At 44.5% G+C, this 27,500-nt stretch overlaps 1 protein-coding gene across 3 annotated transcripts in view; it reads right to left on the reverse strand.

The window, feature by feature from the left end:
- Positions 1 to 27,500, reverse strand: part of macrod2 (mono-ADP ribosylhydrolase 2) — a 455,835-nt gene that overhangs the window by 91,692 nt on the left and 336,643 nt on the right. For all 3 annotated transcript variants that reach the window (XM_031579216.2, XM_012829891.3, XM_031579217.2), the window contains exons 7-8: positions 15,998 to 16,028; positions 8,804 to 8,877 (exon numbers count right to left, since the gene is read on the reverse strand). In XM_031579216.2, the coding sequence (XP_031435076.1) occupies positions 8,804 to 8,877; positions 15,998 to 16,028 (105 nt within the window). The remainder of the gene's footprint in view (positions 1 to 8,803; positions 8,878 to 15,997; positions 16,029 to 27,500) is intronic.

Raw genomic sequence — 27,500 nt, forward strand, 5'->3', positions numbered from 1 at the left:
ATTTACAGCACCAGTAGCCATGACAAATTATGAATGGCAGAGGTAGTCACATGCTTGTTGCTAAGTTAAAAGGTTCATTTCTTCTCCATTATGCTGGATTAATATGACAGTGACGGGGAGAAAATGCCACTTCGGAAAAGGTTACGCAAACAGCCTGCGAAAGGACGACTTCGGCACAGAGAGCGCTACCCTTTCCTTTCATGGCAGCGTCAAAGGCCAAGGCTTGTTATGTAAATACGGAGGAAATATGCAAAAGCATGAGATTGGCAGCCATCCATCCGACCCCTCCCAGCCCAGCCCAGCCCTGCTCCTCGCTGCCTGATCTGAAGTCACGGGGTGTCTGCAACCTTTTGAGAAGCAGTAAATGAAAGGACAGAGTGGATCTGTTTACTCAAATTTTCTTCAAAAATTTTAGAAGGAGCATGCCTTTCATCTTTTTCTAGTGAATGAAATCAAATCTCCTGTGTTCATGAATGAGATGTCACTGCATATATTTACGTCTACTTTCTTCGCATAGCAGTCAATAACTGTAAAAGAGTCACTTTATATTACATAACTGTGCACACAGGGGTCAGATTTACACACAACAAGAGATCACTGATGTGCTTTGGCGACTTCCGACTATATTCTATTTTTAAAATAATCCCTGTCACTCGAGAGGCACAGCAAATCTTCTACATGAACAATCTCTTTTCACAGGTCAGAAACGCTGACGAGGAATGCATCGAGTGGCGAGTTTTATGGCTTAATCCATATTAATACTAGCATCTCGGAGAAAGGCAAAGTGGTCATTACATTTTTCATAATATCTGCTCTCCTGCGAGCCACAGATAGTGTCCATAATTAATCCCCGTGATAAATGGCCAAGCAGAGGCTGTGAGTCTGTTTAGAGGACGCGCGTGTGTGCGTGTGTGTGTGTGTGTGTGTGTGTGTGTGTGTGTGCGCGCGCTCTATTGTTTCAGAGCGGGGCCCATCGCCGCTGCTCTGCGGGTCGACTGACCGGGCGGCTCTCTCATTAGCTCAAAGCCCAGAGCCTTTGCTCAGATGAAAGGGCCCAGTGACTGGCTGTGGAAAAAGTGGACGGGAGAAGAGTGGCTCTGAAGCGTCGGATGAGACAGCTTTTGTCCCCAGCCTGAACCCAGAGCCCTCTCCACACCGGCTTTATCACATCGCGCCAGCACGCGGCTATCGGCGCAGTGCTAAATCAATTAGCATGTCATTAAGATAGCTTGTTTCAACAGGGAGGCCCGGAGAGGTACGTCTGGATAGAAACAGAGACAGAGACACACCGAGGACACTTCTCAGCACGAGTGTGTCTGTGGCTCTGAGATGCAGATTTTCTGAGAGAGTGCATCTGGCTGAGAAAAAAACATTTTCCATCCAGTGTTTGAGAAGCGTTAAGTGTGCTTAAGGATATCACACATTAAAAGACCAATAACAACAATCTCCGGGATTTAGAAATGCTATTGTGGCTCGGATGAAGCCTGTGCTCAGGATATTTTGAGAGACAATAGCATCTGGGGGCTTTGTCTCTTTCTAAAGGTTAAATGTGGCTTAAAAGGTTAATCAGTCTGTCACTGTCAGGAGATAAGGAGGTGGTGCTCTCGTGTCACTGTGCTCCACTAATTAACGAACGGAAGACAAGGAAACAAAGACAGACCAAGAAAGACCGAACCTTTAAACAACACCAGGCCAAAAAGAAAACCTTCACCAACCTAAACTTTATGTTACAATTGCTCTGATTCGCATTCAGTAAAATCACTTGGCGACCCACTTGACACCATCTGCTGGCTTTTGTCGGAGGCTTTAGTTCAGTGGCTTTCAGTGTCTCTAATACAGCTGTGTTAAACGAGAGTGCCTCTTGCAGCTTTGTGACCACTTTAGGGTAGTTGGGATATTTCAGGGTAATTTGACTTCTTGACTGTGAGCTGATGGGAGGCTTGAAAATGCAGACTTGCATTCATGAGAGCCTTGACCTCTCCAAGTGAGCATCACAAAGGCTCTGTGCTTAGAACGTCTTCAACAATGTCATATGGCGACGAAGCAATTTGATTGTGAAAGAAATGTAATAAAGACAAGCTGACTGTTAATAGAGGAACATCTGCGGAGGATAATCACTTCCTAGCGGCAATAATGGAACCAGACCCCTGATCATCTGAACTAAGGTGAAAGGAGAGTAAAAAACAGCACAGCCATCTCCAGACTTATCTCCAGACACACCTCAGTCAGCGATTGTGATAAATATTTGCATTTCTCCCTAATAAAGTTTTATCTTAACAAGCTGTCAGGCTTCATAAATATTGATTTCCATGGTTGAAAAAAAAAGCAGAGGATTAAGATGGAATTCATCAACATCAGATGTTTATATCTTTTCATTAAATCTCCTGCTTAATTAAAAGCAGGCATAGCTGTGTGTATATATTCTTTACATTTTTTCCCCTGCAGTCTTACTATCCTTGTTCAGGAGTGTTTGTTGTACAGCTACTGCCTGTCTGTGTAATCTAAATTAAAGTTTTTCTAATGGTTAGACATAGGTTCTTGAGCACAGGCAGGTTAATTAAGCATTTGATTTTAAATGATAGGAACATACAGTGTGAAGGAATCAAGGTTAATTAACACACTCATGCTCATAATAATATAATAACACTCATGCAGATATCTTTACACTGATTGATTCACCACAAATCTCTTTTCACAGTGATTACAATGTTCATTATTGCAATGATCTTTACCTTTTATATTTCACCTGAACAGGAAAGCTATGTATTCTGCTTCCTAATGTTGTTTTCAAATAAACATGACTGTAGTTAAAAAAAAAAGGTTATAGGTTATAATCTCTGGCTATAAACTTGGCTGTCTAGCAGTCACCATCGCAGACAAAAAATCAAAGCCCACTGCAACGATGCCAGCCTCAAGGAGCTGTGATAAATAAACAGGTCATGACTTTCCCCATCGTGGAGAATGGATCATGTGCTTGCCAGTGGAATGAGATATGTTCCACGGTGAATGGCTGCGTCAGCAGTGCTGCTCTGATTGGAAGCAAACGGGCCGAGGCCGGGGGTTTGGCGGGGTCTCCAGTGGCTTCCCTCCCCCTGCCTGGCCTCCCCCATCTCCTCCATCACGGTGACACGTGGCGAGAGAGCGGGGTGAGCAGGCAAGAGAGAGAGAGAGCTAGCTAGCAAGAGTGAGAGCTTCTACGCTCTGTGTGTGTTTAGTCATGCCTGCCGCCCTGTCTCCACGCCTTTCCACGTGACAACCAGCTTGCTTCAAAGGAGTCCAATGCATGCAGTGGGGTGGTGGTGGTCAGGGTGGGGATCGGGGGGGATGCTTCAAAAGTCCGCCGCACACTTTGAACAAATCAGCGCCATGGAGGCCTCTGCAGAACACTCGACACTGATTGCAATGTAAGATCCAGAGAAGTGGAGGGACTGGTCCAGATCTCACCACTGGAACAGGCCCTACCAAAGCAGCCACTGCAATTACAGGCTTTCTATTGAAATGAACAAACTGCTATAGCTAAGTGCTACTGCTATAACCCCCCCCCATGTTTATATAATGCTAGTATTTTCTACTGCCTGCAAACTTTTACCTGATGCACCATAAAAACACTGAGATGGATCATCAGTCTTACTCATGGAAATGACAATGAATGTCTCCCTGCTGTCATATTAGAGCCCCCACCTGACAACATTTTTTTTGACACCTGTACAACAATATTCACTGCGAGAATGGAAAACCACCCATCAAAACATATATTTGTATTAGCTGCTCCATCTTAGTGAGATTGACTGCTATTCCCATGCTCTCCGAAGCGAAACCATTTGTTACCAGGTGTTCTAAATGACAGATGGAGGAAGAGAAAAAAATAAACATAAATAGCAGTATAACCACACACATACCGAGAATCACCGCGAAGCACTCCACATATTGTTACCTGGGAGAACTTATTTGTTCCTACTTTTTCGCAAGGTGATATTCCCTCAGACTGGTGTGGGGCTGAATGTAAGCGAGAGCTTAGCACAGACCCAATCTGTTTAATGTCCTCAGAGCCCGTCAGTGACATGCGCTGCCTGGGCCGCGGTTTGAGGACGCTTCATCAAACAGTCGGCAGATTGCAAACAGATCTGCTGCAGCCAAATTAAGTGTCACGCTGCATTTTTCATCGGCAGATTAAACCGGTGTATGGCTAAATGAGTCTATATGAGATCTGAAAATGAGAAATAAAGCACTGCTGCCACGAAGGAGCGGTGGGGTGGTTGGCATGTGCATGACTGGGGAGAGGGCTTGATTGTAATCGGCCCTCCTTGGTTTAGAGCCATTTCAATTTTGAGCGTGATACTGACAATCACTGGCGCTTTCAAGGAATTCGACTGCTTTTTTTTTTTTTTTTTTAAGTCGACTACTCAGGTAAGCATATTTGTGAGGTGAACCGTACGGGTATGTGTGTTGAAGTAATATGGACACGGTGGACTTGAGACATAGGAAAGAAGGAACGTACCAGATCACAATCAGAATATGGATCTAAATCTACTCAGAATCCACATGGCTGTAGATCTGAACCCTTTGAATAACGGTAGCAGGATGTATCTCACTAATACATATCTTTTATCACTGGCTTTTATTGTGCCCGAGACTATCCATGCACATGATGGTCCTATTCTCCGCTTTGATCCTCTGAGGGAGTGTGCTAACGCTGTGGACATCGCCAGATGAGAGTGTGCGTCTCGGCTGACCACCTCTGCTTCTGGGCTGCTTACAATCCCCCCCACAATGAAACTGTAACCCCCCCCCCCCACCCTCCCTCTCCCCCGAGCAAACGCTTTTCAGAACGAATTTCAAGCTGGGCATTAGCGCCTTTTGTGTGCTCTGTAAGTCCACTGGCAATACGGCTGGGCTGGACGGGGAGATAAACTCGCAGCTAATCAATCTCACATTCTCCGGGGGTCTCTGTTACATTCGGCCACGCGACCCACTTTGTTGCTCGCTGCCTCTCACACGTCTGGCCTGTCTGTTCTGGTCATGAGAGCGCCAAGAGATGGGTGCTGGAGCCGCTTGCTCCAATGTTACAGTGAACAGAGAAAGATTCTATTAGGGTGCAGAGGCAGCCGGTTGTGTGTGTGTGTGTGTGTGTGTAGGCATGTGTGTGTGTGTGTGTGTGTGTGTGTGTGTGTGTGTGTGTGTGTGTGTGTGTGTGTTTTGGGGGAAGGGGGGGAAGTATTGCTGGGGGAGAGTGTGAGGGGAGCTGATGTCGCTCAGGTCATCCTGGCGAGGGAAAGAGAGATGCCTGCTCTTGTACATGTGTCCAATCAGCTGCCAGCTCACTACATGGGGCAATTCATCACTGTGGCACTCCACAGTGGCGTAATAGAGCAGTAGCACGTCTGCCGTATGGTGGTGGCTGCTCTCATGGCGGATGATTTGTGTGTGTGCGTGTGTGTGTGTGTGTGTCTGTGTGTGTGTGTGTGTGTGTGTGTGTGTGTGAGTGTGTGTGTGTGTGTGTGTGAGGTGCTGCTGCTTATTCGTCGTCCCTCTAGGTGGTCTCCTGCAGTGTGCTCACATCACAGAGAGTGAGAGAACATAGAAAAGGTGGACGAGCTCAGTGTCTTCCAGGATTTTCCTTTTTTGTTTGTTTTGTTTTTGTTTTTGTGTTTTTTCTTTTCTAGAGTGGGTCACCTGATCGCGTGCTGTTTCCGTGGCCCGGCTCCTGTGGGCTCTGTGTGTTTTCGCTGCGGGGGAGGTCCTGACCCCTTCCTTCGGCACGCTGCTCAGTTCAGCGCCGCATGCTGAAGGGGCCACGGTCAACTCTCCACGCAACACACAGGCCCCGCTTCTGAAGGTTAACGGTCAGTCATCAATCACAATCACAGCACTGCCACGGATTGAACACAGTGATATATTACACATATGAATGTGGGCATTTTAAAGAGGGCAAAAGCTTACGCTTTCATTAGCAAGGCAACTCTTATGTGGCCTACTGACGAGTCATCTCGTGAGGCTTACAACGTGAGGATTTTACGTTTTGTCGCGCTTAAGGGACGTAAATATTCACTTTATGATTTGACCACGTGATCATTTCAACTAAAGCGATAGCAGGGAGAATCTACAGAAGGGGATAAAGGTGCTGGATTTCTGCAGAAAAGAATACGCTGAGCTGATAAAGGGTATGGGTGGAGCCGATGGATTTGAGAGTGAGGAACGAAGGGGTTCAAATGTTTTTCTTTTTGTACGGATTTAAAAAAAAGCATGTCTGCAACTCCGAACCATGTCCATGCCAGCAGTGCTGTTCTGTGGTGTGAGGGCCTTATCTGAACCCACGCGGGAGGAACGAATGACTCACGAGGCTCAAACTGTATCATCAGACCAACAGTGAGGCTCAACCACAAGAATGTTTGGTCAACCATTTCTTTTTTTGAAACGGGAGAGGAGCGTTTCCCTCCACCCACCTACACAAGGGGCCAACAGAGCAAATTGGCCTGGATCAGACCTCCATCAGCCCCGGCACCGGAGAGAGTAGTCTTTAAAGCATTTCTGGGCTTGTCTGAGGGGAGCACTTTCGCTCACTGCTACTTTTTCAACACCATCACGCTGTTGTGCGCGTTTGAACTAAACATTTCTCCGGGGTTGTGGAAATCTGCCAAATATGTAGCTGAGGAGAGGCCTGGGATGAATTCACACAGAACAGCATCATTCAAGGTCCATTTATTCATTTACAGGCCCATCAATTTTCCCTTTGAGGTGCATATCATTTCAACTGTTGGACTTTATGGTCCTTGTATTTATATTCTGAAGTTACTTCCTTGTTGATCAAGCTGAAAAGAAGTATCACCTAAAAACTTATCAGGTGCACTTTAAAATTACATTGTTCATATAATATGCATGTCAAAAATGTTCTTCTGGAAGCAGGATAGTTATGACAGCTTTCATATCCTGGGATATTCACTGCATGAGTAGCAAGAGTTTAAAATTCACAACAGAATTCCTGCATAATAGCTGTCATCTTTTTATGACTAAAAACAATAAGAAAACATTGAGCATATTTTCCCTAATCTTGGCAATACATCAGTTGGCTATGTTTATTTCTTTTTTTTAGTTCTTGGGGAGAGAGTGAGAGTGTTTTTGTTTTTCGGAGAATATTTTCCCCCAGCAATAGATATATGCTTAGACAAAAGGATATATCAAACTTGTCTGTGTGCAACAACAGAGCTTCTGTTGTCAATAGAACAGTCCTCCAAGGCACTGTCTGTCTTTGATGGATGTTCCACGGGAGACCTCACTCTAAGCGCATCTCTCGCAACGTAAGAAATAAACCCAAATTACATCTCATTTTCTTCTTGCAGCAAACCAAGAGCACTGTTATTCACCTGCAGTGGATTTATGTAATAATAGGTCTAATTCTCTCGCAGATGACCGTGGAGCAGCACAGCTTGAGTAAAGAATCTTACTGCAGATTCTCAAAATGAAATTGGGCCCCTAGTCTCCATTACAAATGCATACGACAACAAACAATAAAACAAAATGCCTATTGTTCACAGATAATGAGGACGTGATTAAATCCATCTATACTCCCAGCCTCCCTCTCCCCTTCTGTCTTGAAGGACAGGTAGGCCATTGCCAATGGTATACTTGTAGCTTTGTTTCCGAGCTCTAAATCCCAGCTGGAGGTGATGCTGTGCCATTGCCTCTCCCTTGCTGATACATTCAGTAATTAATCTGCTCGTTCCCCTGCTTCATTTGCAGCCTTCGGGCGCTGTTGTGTTTTGCTTTCACATAACGATCACAACAAATGAAACTGTCCTGTGCACCAGCACTGAAGGGCATTCGATAAGAGGAAATCAAATTCACTGTCATGCTTTCTCTAGGGCCTACAGCTATGGGTTCTGCACAGTTGTTCCTAATATCATTTTCATGTGTGGTGTTGCCAGTTTATTTAATTATAAACGCACCAGAAACAAGCCCAGTCACTTAAAAACATTGTTGAAGGGATTGCAAATGGAGTGTGCCTGCATTATGCTAAACAGCACATCAGGAGATAGGAAAGTGACTATGACACTACTGACATTTGAAAAAAGCATGGTAATCACCATGTCCTGCCATTCATCTTGAAGACTACACTCATCCATTCTATCTGCCATGTGGCTAAGGTCCTTGTTGGCTTTTGTGAATTACCGAGATGGGCAAGGAACCATTTAACTTACAGATTTAATTACCAAGTCGTGCCGCAAACATGGCTTGACATTTTGCACGCTTGGTTGTTTAAAAAGGCATCATAATCACTTACTCCATTTAGAAATTAGCTGCATCCTATTTAATCCGATGTGTCTATTTTCCCCTCGGCTAGCGGGCTTGAAGTGCTTTCCAAACATAGACCAATTTCGGAGTCAACAGACCATTTAAGAACTGATTTGAGTCAGATTGCAATCTAATTTGCCATGCACGGAGGACACAGATCCAATGAGTGATCAACCCAAGCATGGGTAAAGTTTGGCTTCAGGTTTTTGTCAGAGCGACAGCCATCCCTGCTTCTAGATTTACCCCCACTTGACAGATAACGGGTGACTGAAGTTTTGAGTTTTCCTTGGCACAGACCACAGACACACATGCAGTAGCATAGTGTTTAGCAGTGTAAGATGGCAATGTGTTCTGAATTACAAGCAGAAATTCTGGAAAGGAATGTTCTGTGTTATGAAAATTCACAGGAAAGTTTACTGTTAACACCTGGTATTGGCTTCATATAGCCATCATATTGATATTGTGGGGTCAGTGGTAGCCTGTTAGAAATGAAGAGAACACAAACAGCACTGACCTCATCTCTGTTCCTCCTGACCCAGGACTTGGTGGTTCTCAGGGCAATCTCCGCAGCAGGCTCATTGGGAAACCCTTCAAAGGGAAAGGGGATACAGGTAAATGCAAACATCCAGATGAAACACAATGATGGACCATAGCAAAAACTAAAAACACTCATTGCATTTAAACATTCCACACATTTTGAAGCAAGGGTGAAGACAAGTAGAAGACAACACAATGAATATGCATTCCAAAATGATATGCCACTGTTTGGAGATTTACACACCCATTTAGTCAACATGACATGATCTTTTACACTGTCCTGCCTCAGCCCTGCCGACGTCTCCTCCAACAATGGGGAAATCCTGACATATTGATCAGGATGCGTAAGGAATGGTATCGCTAACTGCCATATTAATCACTGCAGCTATGCCAGGATGAGAGCGCTACCTCCGCCTTAACACAACGCATCGATCACAGGAGTGAAAAATGAATGGATTCATTTTTAATAAGGCCTGAGAGCTCTCGCATGGATGCTGATTCCTAGATCATGTGCCGTTGAAGCTGAGCAGCCAACAATTATTGTGGTCTGGTCCCTTAATCAGCCGTGACCCAAGCACAGAGCGCCACCTTGCTCAGGCTTAACACTGCACAGCTCCACAAAGGGAGAGGGAGAGAGAGAGAGAGAGAGAGAGAGAGAGAGAGGGAGAGGGAGAGGGAGAAGAGGAAAGACAGCAAGAGGGAGAGAGAGAGAGAAAGAGAGGGATAGAGAGAGGACAGATAGCAAGAGGGAAAGAGAGAGAGAGAGAGAGGAAGAGAGAAAGGGAGAGAGTAAGAGTTCTTCTTTATTTTCCTCTCTGTCTTGTGAAGACCTTTCATCAAGCTCCCGCTGCTGTCTTTCAACAGCAAACAATTTGAAGAATCTCGAGTAGAGGAGCCTCAAGTCATACAACAAACTCACGCTCCTCATCAACCCCCCCTCCATCTCACACACACAGCTAGTGATCAGCTCTACGGGAGAGGTTCAGACCAAGTTAAATGTGTAGTGGGCTGAATGTGTATGCATAGCTCTTTTAAAGGTCAGCCGGTATCCACAATACATAGTAGTGAATTCTCCATTACCTCAGCTTTCTTTTTTTCATTTACCCAGGCAAACACAAGCGGGCTTACTAAGGTGTGTTCAACACTGCAACCCTTATCGGCTAATGTAATCATATATAGTATATATAGTAATATATAGTATTGCACATAGAAGGGGTCATGACTACCGAGGTCTCCTGATATACTGTTCAAGGCTGAGGCAAAGAATAGTGACCAGACCAGATTTATTTGTTGAGTGTCCATTCAGAAATAGAAGACCTTCCAGCCAATGTGAAAAGAGTCCATTTCATTGGCGAGCTATAAAGCTGCTTACAGAGATGCAATCCTGTACACTGAGGCGGCTGGCAGGCACAGAGCGAAACTAGGTGGAGGTCAACCATGAGAGTGCATAAACAGATTAATACACCCTAAAGTCACAGCAGGAGGGGGATCTATTCACACTCCAGGAGAGGCTCCTCGCTCGCCCGTTAACGGCTCTGGGTGTGCCCGGGTCTCGCAGAGGACGGCCAGCGCTGTGGGAGATGTAAGCAGAGAGAAGGGCTGTGCGCTGCATTTCTATTGTTCTTTTCTGGATATGGTTACTACAAATGCTGTATTGATTTGCCCTTCATGAACATTAATCAGACACAGGCCGTGGAAAAGAGGAGAGGAGGGGCACGGGCAGAAACAGATGCAACAATGCAATGGGTGGGTGAGAAAGAAAGACAGAGAGAAAATAGAAAGAAAGAAAAAAAAAGTGAGAGGAGGGAGAGAGAGACAGAGAGAGAGAGGGAGGTAATGAGAGAGACATAGAAAGAGACAGATATATATATATAGAGAGAGAGAGAGAGAGAGAGAGAGAGAAAGAGAGAGAGAGATAAAGAGAGGGGGGAGGTCAAAGGGGCCCTGTGATGTCTGCCAGTGCTGGGTGAGGAGAGAACCCCGTGCACGCTGAAGGTCAAGAGCAGCAGTCGGAGCACATTCTGATGTGTCTCTGATCACTCGTCCCTTGGCTCGCCCTGCCACTGCCAGTTTGGGCTCTCTCAGACAGGGTGCTAATAACATGTCCAACCTCCACCTGCCATGCACTTTCACCCCTGGCTCTCTGTATCATACCGTGTGTCTCTTCAAACCAAAATAATGCCCTCATTTGCCCATGTTTGACATAAAACCCAAGACATAAGTATGTGCAGGGTCAATAGTAAAAGCTAAAAAATGCATAATAACTAAATGATAAAAGTAAGAAAATGAGTTGGGCATCAGAGTGGCAGCACAAGAATTCTTCAGAATCCTGAACTGAAAAAAATAGGTAAAATCTCCCTCATCTCTCCCTCAGTTCTCTCTTGTCGCTTGCTTCATTTGTGGCAGTGACAGTTTGGCGAAACTCATAAGCGCAGAGATACTTATAAGGACCAAGGCAGCATCCTCTCGGCTACTGATGCTGAAGCCCCCATTGCCACACACACACAAGCGCAAATGCGCATACATGCACACACTCTCTCTCCAACACACAAACACACACACACACACTTTATGTCAAGAAAATCCAGGAAGGATAGAGAGAGGAGTGCTAAAGACATAATGAAAATGAATGGAGGAGGAAAGAGAGAGAAAAGACAAGATGGAAAGAATGGTGAGGACAGAAAAGAAGTGCAAGACAGTCAGAGGGAGGGAGAGAGAGAATGTAAATTAGTGATGGATAGCAGGTACGAGAAGTGAAGTAAGGAGTGAGACAGAGAATGCAAATAAGGAGAGAGGTTAGAGAGAAATGAATGGAGAGGAGAGGGGTGCGGGCTAGAGAGAAAAACAAAGGCGCAATGTAAGACAGAGAGATAGAGACAGCAAGACAGAGAGAGAGAGAGAGAGAGACAGTGAGAGAGAGAGAGACAGTGAGAGAGAGTGAAAGATGAAGAGAGAGTGACAGAGAGAGAGAGAGAGAGAGAGAGAGAGAGAGAGAGAGAGAGGAGAAATTGAGGGAAGAAAGCTTTACAGACTATTCCCTGTGTAGCCCCGAGTAAGGAGTAAAGGAGAGGCGGGGTGTCACACTCGGGCTTCTCCTGTGTTGCCAGAGCTGTTGAATAATTGCTCAGGCTGTCAGTGAATGACAGGCCACTGGAGCCTGCGTGTGATAGCTGCAACTGTACCCTGGAAATGAACCCATACCGTGGCCCACCTGAAAGCAAACTTTATTTACAGCCAGAAACTTTCACTGGCAACAGCGCCTGCCAGGTCATGGTATGATAGTGATAGAGATAAAGAAATAAAGAAAGAAGGAAGGAAGGACTGAATGAAAACAGACAGAAAGAATAGGAAGGATAGACAGATAAATAAATAGCGAAGAGAGATAGAAGAAACAGGAAGACATTTCTCTCTGTATTTCTTGGAGACAAGGGGGGGAGCACCTAACAGAAAAGACACAACAGATAGCAGATTATGAAAAGGAGGAAATGAGAAATAAACAGACCCATGGAGAAAGGAGACAGAGGAGATAAATAACATGACCTATATAGCCAGACCAGCAAGATCGAAAAAAGGGACAGGCGCACATTAAACCGCCCATGAGTCTCCCCGGCTCCTCTGAGTGTGACCTTGGATCGCAGCCAGGACTTGCTGTGACACATTTTGTCCTGCAAGTTAAAATTACCACGAGGCATTTCATCTCTCTCAAAATGCCTTGAACCAAGACTGACCCTCACAACCAACTGCTATGAGGCCTATGACAGCTAGGATGTTTTTTTTCCCATTTTTTATTATTGCTCCCTCATCCACTGTTTTCTTCAATTACCCCAGATATGCCTGTCCAATATAACTTCCTTTAAGGGAGGTGAAGGTTTCCGCATCACTGCTGGCCACTGATATGGCACAATTTTACCGGGAGTGCCTCCACTCCCAAGATCGCTTCCTCTTAAGTCCCCAAAAGTAAATCCTGGGATTTAAGGCCCTTGGTACACTGCAGCGATGGCAGGCAGGCAGGCAGCCATCACTGGTGAAAGATAAGGTGCCATGAAAGCCTTGTCCAGCCTAATCCTGCGCCGAGATGGTGGGGAGTCGAGGCGCGGGCTCCGCTGAGTGAAAACACTTAGCCAGCTGACCCCTCTGATCCCCGCACCGCTGTCGGCTAACACCGCAGCCGCGCCGCCAGGACCTGTGTGGATTACATCCACATATCTCCCCCAGGCACCCGGCTCCGCTAAACCTTTGTGTCAACAAAAAATAATAATAAAAAAATCCACGCCGGAGGGACAGACGTACGCTTCGAGATGCGACGTGATGCACGCTGGGGGGAGGGAGCGGATGGGCCAGGTGACCGTTTCATAAAGGCCTACTGGTGTGGCACAAAGGAGGCGCGGAATAACACCCCAGTGGATCATCCGCCGAGAGACGACTATCAGCAGCGATGCAAATAAACACGGCAGATTGAGAGGAAGAGCATGACCTGCTTACAGCGGAGTCTAATTGGTCTTTTAGGATTATTCGACACGATACTGGAGGATGATCCCTCTGCACCTGTCCTCTGACGTCCGCCAAGTGTGCAGGTTATTGGCTTTCCAATACGATTTTGTACCTCCAGGCTTTATCCAGTGCAATACTGCTTTCTAGCTTGAGTGACCTATTTGGTCTTGTGTGGCTTTTGGCGGTGACATCATGTAACACAACAATGCGGTACAATGCATTCTAAATCATATGATGGCAATAAAGGAATGGGAGTTTTAAAGGATCAAAAGTCAAATATATAATTCTGCGATATCCCTTTTTATTCTGGACCGAGGTAAGGCAGTGGAGTTGGCCCTGGTAAAACAAAAGCCAAATTTATAATCCAATGATCCCTTTATTCCTGACGGAGATGTGATGGTGGAGTTGGCCGGGGTAACAAGCTTGTGCTATTTCAAGGGGCTTCCTGCTGGTGTCATGTGATGGGAATGCAGCCCTGTCACCTGAGTTTCTTCACACCTCACCTCTCCAATCTGCTTTGATATGTGCGTCTCATGCCAAATTTGACTACCAAGCATATGGACCATTAGTATCACCTGGGCCGAGAGACCTCACCGAGACCTGAGCGCTTAGTGTTCACACTTTACACCCATGTGACATGAGGGGCAACGGGCCAAATCTGGCACCACTACACCGACGCGAATGAGGCTGACAGACAGAACGATTACACAAGGTTGTCATAACAGTGGTTGCTGTTGTGTATGTGTACACTGTGATTGATGTCTAGCGGGTAAAAGATGAGCCAATGGGAATCAATCGCCTGGTGTTCTTATGTGGTGCTTGTGTTTGTCGTCCTCGTGCTTTTGCAGATAGTCATGAAAGAGAGGCCTTTGAGGCCTGAGTCAGTGTGTAGTGTCGCTAGCTTCTTAAGGTGCTTCTGATGCAACGGTGGAGAAACCAAACCTGTTTTCCTTTACCTAAATCAACACCGATCGCCTCAGGCAAAATTGAGTCATTTCTACAATCCTCTTTGTTGTCAAGACCCTGACTGACTTCCTGTCTTTTTGCTTTGTGTTTACCTATGAGTTTGCACGGGAGAGAGTGACAAACAGAGCAGTGCGAGCACATGCCAAAGAAAGACAGAAACGACCTCTATCAGTCTTGTCCGCATGGCTCCAGCTCTGCTCCACTCGGCTTGGCTATCAGCGCTGATCTTGTAAGGCATTGAAAGGTGTCTCCCCTTCTGGAGGGAATAATCCGTTTGAACCGGGGTCGCGGGCACTGCTGATTGATGCTCCTGCACCGACGGCACTTAATAACCTCCATCATACCCCTACGACCCCAGTGCCCCGCACTGGGCGCCAGTTTGTTTATGGGTGGTACCTCCGACACGCCAACACCGCGCAGAAATTCTGCTCCGGCTAATGGGCCGGACTGAGGAATTGGACTGTCAGGCAGGAGTGAGGCCTCATTTTTCTCCCCTGCCCATCATTCTAACCCCTCCTTCCCCATCCCCTCCCCACACACTCCACCAACCCCATGCTCCACAATCATCTGTCAGCAAAGACAGAGTCGGTCGGAATAACGTGGAAGAGGTGCGAGAGGGAGTGAAGGTGTCAATTATCATTATCTGGCCCGACAAAGCTGTACTTTCCACATCGGAGGAAGCAGAGATGATGCCTTGGATCAGAGCACTTGGCCTACTGTGTCAGCGGCGGATTTGAGATGGTACCCTCCCATGGTTATCTGGAAGTGGGTCAACCAATGCCGCTGACAGAAGAAACAGACAGAGAGAGAATGAAAGACACAGAAAGAGAGAGAGAAAGACAGAGAGAGAGAGAGAGAGAGAGAAAGAGAGAGAGAATGTGGGGAAGAATGTATCTATATAGGTTTTTGTCCTGCTCAGGAACATGTAATCCCAGGAACCTCTCTCTTACCCCTGTCAAGCAACAGAGGGAAATTAATTTCATGTTTCAGAAAGGGAATAGTGGGCTTCATACCTAGGTAGAGAGTGAAAGAAAGAGAGAGAGAGGAAAACCAATGAACAAGTCTGCGAGGGGCAATCATGTAGCAAAGAGAAATCTCTGGCTTATTAACTCTTTGATAATAATATATGTGAAGGTTTCTCCCTGCTTCGAGACACCATTTGGTCCGCTCTCCATCCGCTATGATCCCCTCTATTAATCAGCCCCTGCTATAGAGAGGTGGCGGTTTTGCCCCGAGATAAGCTGTTTATTTATTGAATAGGCCATTTAATTCTCCTTGATACGGCATGTCTGGGCTCTGGGGGTTGGCACTGGCATTGGAGTCCGGTCCTCGTGGCCTAATTGTGTGACAAGCCCCCATTGGCACAGTGGGCAAAGCAGCCGTAGCCCTGTTTGTCACCAGCATACTGGGCACCCGCCATCAACATTCTGTACCCTCCACTCTCCAGCACTGCACTGTGGCCTTGCACACACAAGACAGGACGAAAGGGCACTGCCACAGATTGACTGCAAACTGAGTGAGGTTTGACTAGAGGTGTGAGAATGTCCAGGGCCAGAGCAAGGGCAAGGGCATGACACAGACATTCCATTAGTTGTTGCCATAGGGAAGTGGTTGCTGTGCGTTGACTGAATTGATGAGAGCAGCTAGCAAGGGAAGCTCATACCATCCCACAAATAAACACACACATAGAATGGTGAAAAAGAGGTGGACTTACCATAAATTCCTGTGGATATGCACGGGAAGGCCTAGGGAAAATAGAAACAAGAGAGAATGAGATTTAGTGGTTTAGAATTGATGTGCAGATTCCCGGCGACTCCTTAGATTTCAGGCACAGGCAACCCGATTACTCATTTCTTCTTTCCACCTAAAACAAGAGAGAATTTCCTCTGGTCTGATATGTACCCCACAGGACTCACAGAGCTCACAGACCTCATCTGCGCTCATCTTTCTGTTTCATTTCAATCTAGGCCCCTTGGCTAACATAGATACATTTCACCAAATCAAACGCAATAAAATCCTCCGCGCAGCATCTATCATTCTACACTGGCAGCTATCTAATATGATATTATTACACGCTTTTCAGCAAAGCCTGACATGTAACACTGAGCTCCATCCCGGCCCTCAAAAGCGAAATCATAACAGGTGGGCTTGACTTTTCCCCAGGATCTCATTAAGTCCTGTGCAGAGCTTTGCAGAAATACTGATGACAGCCATGCATCCACCTTTGGCAACTCAAGGTATCTACGTGTGTGTGTGTGTGTGTGTGTGTGTGTGTGTGTGTGTGTGTGTGTGTGTGTGTGTGTGTGTGTATGTGAAGAAGACTGTGTCAACATTAATACACAAGGAGGTGATGCAATAGATTCTCATATATAAAGTTAGAAGCAGATCAAAAGGTGTGTTCTGTCAGTGGTTCTGTGGAGTACAATAGCGAGTGAGTGGTGACCAACAAAAATGTAAGTAAAGTAAATAAAGCTGTTGCCATACCAGTCACATACTTCAAATAATTGCTTGCATACCTTGGGATTTAGGTGAGCAATTTATAGATATGTGGTATTCTTGTAGAAAACAACCTCCAGCTTGGAAAATAAAATAAATATAAAGAAGTATATGGAATAGAATAGAAACGAAAAGAAAAATAAAGACGTATATAGAATAGAAAATAAAATAAATATAAAGAAGTATATGGAATAGAATAGAATAGAATAGAAAATGAAAGAAGTATATGAAATGGACAGCATGCTTTAGTCAGGAAACTGATATAATAAAAAAGCTTCTTCTGAATCGCAACGAGTTTCACATTCACATTCACACACCTTGCATTTCTATTGTGCAAAACAACTCCATAAAGAAAAACCATGTTCGATTTAATTTCTAATTACTCCACTTCAGAGATATTTCAAAAGGGAGCGTGTCGGCTCTCAACTAGCGGCAAGCTAATTAAGCTGATAGTTGATTAAGTGACGGCCGTATTTCAGCACGATGCTGGCCAGCGGAGAGCCGGCCTGCGGGAGCCGTACGTCACTGAAAGGGGCACCCAGCTGCAGCTCAGCACATAATAATTCCCCACTCATGAATATCATAACGATCGCATCAGATCAATCTCAAGACCCGGTTTGGACCGAACGCGATCTGCTCCGAGCTGCCACTCAGAGACGCTTCTGGATCGTCGGAAAGAGAAAGGCTTCCGTAATCTACATTTTAAATGTGTCAGGACCAAGAGCAAATTGAGGGGAACATTTTCCCCCAATTATCCTAAATTCCATTAATAGACTGACAATAGAGGCCAGTGTTAAGAAGGATGATAACATTGGGTTATTTAGGGCAGCTATAAATGCTGGAAGTGGCAAGACAAGTCAGTGGAAAGTTTCAGTGACATCTAACTCTGATCTCATGTTCATGTTGTAAGTGAAGACCTTATAATGTTTCCTGATGCATATTACAATTAGAACAAATCCTTTGAGAATCTATAGTCATTGGTGCTGCTTTTCGTCCGAATTAAAGTTGTCAAATTGCCCTCCTCGTCTACTGATATTAAATCAACGCAATAAAACAAAAGCCAGAGGGACCTAAGCCATGGGGCAGCCTGCCTTTCAATATGGTGATTAAACACATCTACAAGTAAGTAAAAACCATGTTTTTATTCCCTTTTCCCTTTGGTCCTCTATGGAACTCATGTCACCATGAGTTTAGTAAATAAACATATTATGATTTTACATCTCTCCAAATTAAAACCTTTTATGTGAGTGTGATGCTATTCCCAAAGGAAGATAGACATTTGATGATAGCAACTGCTTTACATTTCATTTGTAAATGAAAGAGGTCTCTTACAGAGGACAGTTACATAATCCCAGCATGCGTAACTGTTTTAAATCACATGTAGACACTTGATAATATAGTCGTATCTACGTTTTCAACATTACAACCATAACTAAACCATCTTTCTTCAGGAGCCTAAGCACAAATAAATAAATAAATATTAATAATAATAAATAAACGAAAAACATTTTTTTTCATGACATAAAAAATATTATGAAGTTTAGCATCCTGTAATAGCCCTGGCTTTGCAGCAGATGTAGGGCGCGAGCAAGTGGAAACTAAAATCATTAGTCCTTACTAGTTTGCGGCACAGACCTATTTTGCATTCATCTTTTTAAAGAATATTAATAAACAGTAAAGAGGAAGGATTTATTCAAAGCTCGCATTCATCATCCAAAGCAGCTGAGTGCGTGCTTTAAGCCAGCATTCATCAAAAGGTGTACCTACGGCTGGGCTGGAATATAAAAGCAAGACAAATATAAAATTCCACTTCTGCTTCCACACCCGTTTGGAGCACAATAAGAGCCGTACAGCATCAAACTGATGGGGAGGGAGTGGGTGGGGAGTAGCACAAAACTCCATGCCGAAAGAGAGTAAGGCCTAGCAGGGTTCCTTTGTTCTATTTGACCAAGACAAGCATTGTTTAGTGACACCTGGAAACGCGCTAACAAGCATCTTTCAGAGAAATGTTTTAAAACGTTTCAAAAGGGGCGCTGCGTGACGGCACAAAAACAAAAAAAGGCTGCTTGTAATTGCACTAATGCTCTGTTGACACGATTTTACAAGAAAACAAGTACAAAGAGAAGGCAGAGACAGAGCCATTTTCAGGTTATAGCCGCACAAATCAAAGGCTGTTATAGGTTTGTTTTTGAGGAGCAGATTAGATGAATCTTTCACAGAGAGGTACCATAAAAAAGACGACAAACTAAAACGGAGTTAAAAGGATCCAACTAGAACATCTATTCCGAGCTCCATGGACACCCTCTTGCCTAGTGGTGCCGTCCCTCTCTCGTCTTTGTCCTGTTCTGATTCTCTGAGTGCATGCAAGGTTCCGTGTTTCTTTCATTACGCTGGATCTCCAGCTGTCAAGATCAATATTTCAGCCCTATCTTTTACTGGAGCCTTGACCTTTCCAGACATGCATCTGTGCTCACCACAGCTGATGAAGTACAGAGCAGAGAGGAGAGGAGAGGAGGGCCATTTTCTTCCATCCTGAGGTCCCCTCTCCTCTCCTCTCCTCTCCTCTCCTCTCCTCTCCTCTCCTCTCCACACCACACCACACCACACCACACCACACCACACCTGCACACTCGCCTCAGAGGTCAGGTGTGGATTCCCAGTCCGTATGGCATCGGCTCCGAGAGTGGACACCGTGTTTACAAAGAAACAAACAGCCATGGAGGGAGCTCATGGATGCCCATTTATACTGAAAGGGACAGGCAATGGTCATTATTTCCTAACTGGATTACTGTGCAGGGTTGTCTGTCAAGATAAAACAGCATTGTGAACTCATGTGTGTGACTTCATGAAATTAAGGCAAGTACAAATCCGTTGATCCCTCCCCACTCACCCCACCTGTCTCTGCTGGCAATCTTTTGATCCATACGTGGCGAGCAGACAACACCAAGCTTTTTGCTTTCCTGGAATTAATTTGAGTGACAGCAGCAGAGGTACTGACTTCAGGAACCTGGCTGTGTGTGTGGTAAATCATCACACTGCCCTTTCTCTCTCAACCAAATATCATACTTATACTGTAAGGAAAGGTTAATCCAGGTGACTAAAATAATAAGTCCTGTATGTTTTGAGGGTTTGATCACTGGATGAAGAAGACAAGATGAAATACTGAATAGAATAAATCCATGAACCTTGCTTGGTCTTCTCTGAGGGCTGGAATGGTAACCCTCCCCTTTAACAACCTCTGCAGACAGATGAAAAATCAGCACATTAATTAACATTTTTTAAATAGTCGTCATCTCAATTTAAGGAATCTTTTTTTTTCCAACACAAAAAACAGCAACATAGAAATGACATACTAATACCATATCAAGGCATACACTGAGCAAAGCATTTTGACAGCCTCTCCGGTAATTTGAATTAATTTGTATTCGGTACTAATAAACAACCTTAACCTATTGCTTGTCACAGTTCATACCTTTTGCAGCAGTTGTACTAATCAGCTTAATTCACTAGGAAGTATAGATTGCTTAAGGGTATGAGAGCTCTGAAATAGGTAATCACTTCTGCATGCACTGCTAAATGTGCTGGTATGACTGACTACCTGTGCGGGGGTGAAGGTCACTAATTAGCTCTGATCAGATTGCGGGTCATAAGGCTACAGTGAAATCAAACGGGTGATGGCTGTTCTGGCCTCTGGGCTGACCTCTGGTAAATGACTTACATGACTAAGGCCTCAATGAAATCCATGAAACAAGATCTCAAAACCAGCCATTCATGTCTGTGTGACCGCCACTCAAGTCTAACAGTAAATGTCAGCAACAAACCTCGTTTGAATTGAGTAAACAAACACATGGAAATCGTAATAAAAGGCTTTGTAACAAAACACTCTCTACAGAACTCAACAAAAGCTTTCAGGTGCAAATCAAACAGGACATCACAACAATTTCCACATCTCGGCTTCAGGTCTAGCTGACTGAATATTGATCAAGGCAGATATCAGGCCCATGAGGGTTCCTTTAGTTTCGGTGTTCACTTTCAACAGAATCCCTCCAGGTGCCAAAAATAGAAATGGATGGCTAGAAATAGTCACCAAGCAAAGTGATGGAATTTCAACATCAATATAAAAAAATCAAGCACTTACTGCTAAATATGAGCAGTAAGTGAAATTCAAATTTACCACTGAACTCCAATTGGATGCTGGTATCCCCGCCTGCACCCATCCAGAGGATCTCGCCTTTGGGACTGAGTCAGCGTGAGGGGGGGGGGGGGGATTTGACTGGCTGGCATGGGCCGACCCGATTAAACCCCCGACACAGTTGCACCAAACCCTGGCTGCTCGGATGCAATCTGTTTACATGTTACACGGATGCATTTATATGGGTGCCCAGAGTTAATTAACGTGGCTGACATTATTGCACTTCTCTCCATGACTTACAGTGCCGGGGCCCGAGCTATTATTTCTAGTCTGTCAGTTCATTAGAGGGGAATCAGCACGTCTGGCCACGCGGGTGACACGAGCCTGCGCCTGCCGCTTGTTTGGGCTTTATTTTCTTTGCTTAAGAAGTGTGGGGAAATTGGTCACCAGGGAAATTACGCTATTGCCACTGCTCCCACTTCATCAATCACCTCGCTTTAAAGTGGAGCACCTTCTTTACTTTTCTTGCTGCAAGTACGATTTAAAACCTTGTATAATGTATGGACGCAGATCTGCCTCTAATTACATATGTGTGCTATGGATACATCCGCTAAAAACAAGGATGCAATGGAATCTCAATTATAAATGGCCCTCAAAGCAAAAAGAACAACAACCAGTGGGGCTCAGTGATGCAGTTTAAAGCTCAACAAGAACAAATGAGATTTGCTACTGAACCATACACACAGTCAATGTAAACAACCTGTGAGGCTGTTTACGCCACTGTTAATAAAGTAATACACGCAAATACAGAGTTTTATTTATTTACAAAAAAGGCACAGTTTATACTTCACGGTCTCAACCGATAAGGCCTTTAAGATAAATTCAGACCAGGATTAGTCCAGTACTGCTTGCTGCCGCAGTACAGATTGCTACAGACTCTCTTCAACTTCAGATGCATTGCTAGGGACTTCTAACATGCAGTGCAGCGACCTGATTTAGGGAACATGGTGTTCTGTTGCAGTCTCCGTGGGCTTACATCCCTCGTCTGCCCGGGACAGTGGCTGAGCCCCGCGGCTGCCATGGGAACAAGCTGTGAGGAGCTCGGGAGGTGCCGACCCACTGCCCATAGCCTCCGACTCTATTTGTTCACGGAGCCTCGTCATATAAATCACTCCAGCGCAAGAGCAGAGTCTGTGGAAATGAGACCCGTGCTACATGCTCAAAAAAAAAAAAAAAGACAGAAAAAGAAAAGAAAATCCAGGACATTTTCAAGGGCTGATGTACCCTCAATTCAAGTCTCTACATAGTCATGCACAAAGTTTCCCATCATGGAGCAGCACCAGGACCTTGATGCATTGTTTTCCTTCCTGTGAATGGGAACCCTGAAATGAATCAAACATTTTGTTCCACCAGGAAATCATCATCTGGGTTTTTTTGTCCCCACCAGTATGAAAGCAGATTTGAAGGATCTGAAGGACATGTGTCCATATTCCATAATCAATTTAAATTGTGCTTTTTACTGAATGTAAAGCAGATAACAAAGCATGAGCAGCAAGCACGATGCATGAGCAGCACTTAGCAGAAAACCGAGAGAGGAGATATGAAGTATAAAGAGTTTAAAGAGTATAAAGAGGAGGATAAAGACTAAATGTGCTGCTCATTTCCAGTAAAATTATAGTATAGAAGATGCAGACTGGTGTATATATTTTCACAACTTTTTTCTGCACCATCAAAGTAGGACAGAGGGCCTAGGAGATGAAAAAAGAGAATGATAAAGAGAGAAGGAAAGAAAAATAACCAGAAAAGAGAATAATAAACTTCACCTGGGTAACAATTAGGAGAGTCAGTTAATCCCATGTAGAGGGGAACGTTTATGGAATATCAAATATGACATCACAATCCTGCCTAAAGAATAGTGGAAACCTTTAAAGAGAGGCTTTTCTTTTCTTTTCCTCGCTGTGAAAAATAAACAAACTGCATCTCTACCAAGAGTTTGTCATGCTCTCACAGGTACTGAAGTCATGTTATGACCTTCACAAACCCCAAGGGAAACATAAAAAAGGAAACTATGCTCTAAAAACTTTCCGTTGACATGAGTGAGCGCATACCACAAGCCCATCAAAAACTCAATTGGCCATCCCCTGGGACTCATGAAAAGACAAAAAGCTCCCCAAGGAACCTCACCTTTGTCATCTACAGAGCCATATTCCATTTGCTCATACCTCTCTGCCTTATCCCACAGTCAACACCCCAAAAGATAAAAACCAGAGTCACAGCGGGATGGAACTGCATTAGCACAATGACAGGGGAGGGCTGTGCAAAAATGTGTGCTATTTCATTAATATCAGGATATTAACCAATCATTCTGCAATGCTAGGCTGCTAACATTATTCTCTAAAAAACACATTTTGGGCGCATTCCGTATTTTTGAGTCGGTCTGAATACATAATTATACGGGTCTCTTTGATAAAAAAAAATCCACTGACCCCTCATGAATATTCACTATTCCATGAAACTACATTTGCTAAGTCTATTATCTGAGAATTAAACCGTGATTATATTAAAGATTTAAAAAGCTTAACGCAATTAGATGCTGTCTGTCACTGCGAATAGACCATTTTAAAGCAGGAAGTCGACAAATTTGCTTGGCTCAGGCTCTCGGTGTGCATCGCTTAAAGAGCACATTTAAATGGCATCATTTATTTCTTCAACATCTTTATCAGATGAGTCAAGCTGAATTTATCTGTAGCAAATCAGTGATGATAAACAGCATACATATCCCATAATACCTGTAACAGACAAATCAACCAAAGGATTTGTGTATGATGCAATAAATTAGCACTAGTTAGCATTTTGAATGAGTTCAGGTAACTCTGGACTGGACTGAGGCCCCTGCTCTTCACTCTCTGTTAATTGCTCTTCTTAACCCTTTGAAATCACATGACACACATTGAAAAATGTCTTACTCAAGGACACATAGTCTTACTTTAACTTCATGGGATGTCAGAGGGAAGCAACCCATCTCAGACACACTGACTAAGGCTTTGGAAACTCTCTGTAACTAAACACTATAGACGTGATCCTGTACCAGCTAGGCCACTGATGTAAAATACTATTACTGTCAATCTCCAATCTTCTGAAAAGCATCCTGTCAAGGTGCCTCTGCTTTGCCTGCAGCTAACACAACTCCACTTCCTCAAAGATACCTCAGGCAAACATTCCATCATCCAGCCAGGAAGGGGAAAAGGGAGAGAAGAGCCGGAGAAGAAGCAGAGGCAGACCGCAGCTTATTGACCACACAGCTGCTCCTCTGGACCTGATTAACAAGAAATGGGTGCTTTCACAGCCCACCGCCTGCATTCATTAGTAATGGTCTGTGACTAGACACTCAAACTGTTCTTTACTCCGCGGCCCGGATGGGAATGTAAGCCAACAAGTTTCACATTCAAAAAGGAGACAGCATTAATGCTTGATGTGAACACGTTTCAAGCGGCTGTCATTCCATCACTCTATTTAAAAAAAAAAAAAAGCACAACCAAACTAAAATCCTGTGTAATACGCAGCCGAGGGAAAGCGAAAAAACACAGACACAAACAGCAAACAGTGGTGCGCGCGCTGCCGCTGTCAGACTAGCTCCTCGTTCCTACTCTGTTTCGGCTTTTATTCCACAGTGGAGCAACACTCTCTCTTTTGTACCCCCACAGCCACAGACTTTTTAAAAATGTATCATATTGATTGTTTTGTTTGTGCTGCTGAGAGAAAGACGCTGGTGCTGGTGCTGGCGCTGGCTATGGCAGTGTGTTTATCTGCACGGGCCCTGGAGGCACGTCCTCACGCTGACAAGCCAAAGCAATCCTGCTCGGGCCCCCCGATCAGCAGCACAATCCACTTTTTATTATAATCCGTCCGAATCAATCTACCGGCAGTCCTGAACTTTACATTGATTAAGATCTCTGCTCTGACAGGCATCTAATGGTCTTATTAAATGTTTTATTATATTTATCACGAGAGGTGTGACATTATAAATTGAAGAAGGCATTGCAATTCATGCTTTCAGGAGCTATTGTTAAAAAGCAGGGTGGGGGGGGTGGGGGTGGGAAGAGGCGAAGGAGGAAGATAAAAGCGTGGAGTGCCTAAATGGAAGAATCCTGCTGCCACAGAATAACCCTATGAAAAAGGTTCAACCACGGGACGTGGAACCAGTGCATTCCTACCCAACCTTAGGCCAGAGTGGATGCAGTTCTGAAACCCTCCGTGGCCCATTAAGGCACTGTGCTACGTTACGAAACAGCAGTGCTGATCAGCATGCATGACGAGTGGGATTTGTGTTTGCCCAGAGACGTTAAAGGTAGACAGGATCAGAGATCAAAGGGTCGGGTTTCTGCGAGCTACACTATTCCGTGTCAGCTGCCTTCCACATATTAAGAATGAACCGCCAACATCAGAGAGCCTATTCAGTCATCTGAATCTACACTCAATATCATTCAAAATAAAATAACAATCTAAATTTCTATATTTTTAATAATCGAATATTCCGTATTTTCAACCATGTATGGAACTGCAATAATGACAACTAAACTGAATTTTACTGAATGTAACACAATATCATTTCTAAAAAAATTTGGATTCATGATAGCACTATCCTTTGGGAAAATACTTAATTTTTCATTACATAAAATATATTCCATGATTAAAAGGGGTGAAAAAAAAATTATCCAAAATTATTTTCTTTCATAACCGAGAAAAAAAAAAAAAAGATTCATGATCTACTCCAAATGAATGAAGAATTCTTCAGAGGTTAATCTAAATGAAGCATTAAATAATAATGAGGGGCCCTTTTTCAAGTGACATTACATGCCTTTCCATCTATAAATCAACTTTACCAGCATATTTTATCACTGAGGGGACGAAGGGCCATCTTCTCAGCGTTCCCAGGCAAAGCCCCCCCCCTTCTCCCACGATCCCCCTTCAGTGTAGGGCAACTAATTAAACACACGCTCCTTTCAAGAAGTCCTTCAAGAGTTCAAAAGCTACATATCAAAGGAGGTTCAAAGGCAATCCCAAGCCAAAATGGTAAGGTGCAGGGATATTATGCATAGGGGGTGACTTGGCACCAAGTATGAGTCTTTTCTCTTCTGTGAAGAAGGTGGAAGAGAAAAGAAGAAGAGAGAGAAAAAAGGAGAAATTGAAATAGCACCTCTGTGAAAAGCGCTGCTTCTTTTATACAACGGAATATTATTCTCTTTCTCTCTGTGGTGCCACTGTATAAAGTCCTGTAAGACCAAGCACAGGCTCATTAGTTCTTATGATACAAAATTACTCAACGGGAAGAAAATATGCTCAAAAGCAGGTAAGAGGAGGAAACCTTTTTTCCCCCATCACCAGATCTGAGAGCAGGTAATTGACTCTCATCATGACCATGTTCCAGCTAGGTAAATTACTGTTGAATAGCAAAAGTCCTCTGTGACAAAAAAAAGTACCCCCCTCCCCCCACACACAACCTTCCACCCCCACCACCACAACCTTCCGCCCCCACCCATTCTGTGAGAATGTCACCATCTCATCACCTTCACTTTCTCCCCGCTTCATTACGGATGAGATTGAATGTGACTCGTTATGTAGGTGTGCGTTATTAAAACCAGGGCTATAAGTATTGCAATGGGAATCCGTGCTCACCTCTTGCTTCTTGCTAAGCTGCTTGCACTATGGTTCACAGTAGAGGGAGCAGCAGTGACTACATAGCCGAGGTTTTAGAAAACCACATAGTAGAAAGCCATTCAACCACTGCCTCTCTCTCTCTCTCAATGAGTAGCAAAACCATGAAGAAAAAAAATCCCCCCCCCCCCTCTCTTTCTCAGTTAACTAACAGAGCATGCTGATATTTGGCTCTTAGCCACAGTGGTTGTGCTTGGCTGAAAGGCAGACCTGGAGTCAGTAGGACAAGGTAACAGGAAAAGGGCATTTTGTGGCCGGCCAGTGCTCCAGTGGCATGGTGATGAATGCAGCTGGACTGGTTTTCGGGGGGGGGGCGGGGGGGATATTTTTAGCCCATTCCCTGTGAAATCAGGAAGGACAGAGGGTGGCTGCCATGGGAGGATGCTCCTCCATAGAGAGCTTGGGAGGATGCTCCACCATAGAGAGCTTCTCTGCTAACGCTAAATGCTGGAGTCACGACTGGGCCGCACAGAGCGCCATCTCTCCAACCCTAGTTTTGACACTGAAATTGCAGTGTAAGGAATGAATCAAATGCAACTACAAGGCCCGCTCTAGAGCAGCTCGCTCACTCACTCATAAGGACCTGTGTTGATAAACATGTCCAGCTTATGAGATTTGTGTGTGTGTGTGTGTGTGTGTGTGTGTGTGTGTGTGTGGGTTGAAAAGCACGGAGATAATTCAAACACCTGCATAATGTAAAGCTCATGATTAGTTTTCATTCCAATCTGAACATTTTCCTAAGGCTATATATTACACTTGAATGATTTCAAACAAACAGTTGAAACATCATTATAAAAAGAGGGGGTCTACATCTAAATAGCAGTTCATGCACACTAGAGCAAACTACAGTTACTATGAAGAACAGAATCCTGTC

Source organism: Clupea harengus, chromosome 13 (assembly GCF_900700415.2).
Source record: "Clupea harengus chromosome 13, Ch_v2.0.2, whole genome shotgun sequence".
NCBI lineage: Eukaryota > Metazoa > Chordata > Actinopteri > Clupeiformes > Clupeidae > Clupea > Clupea harengus.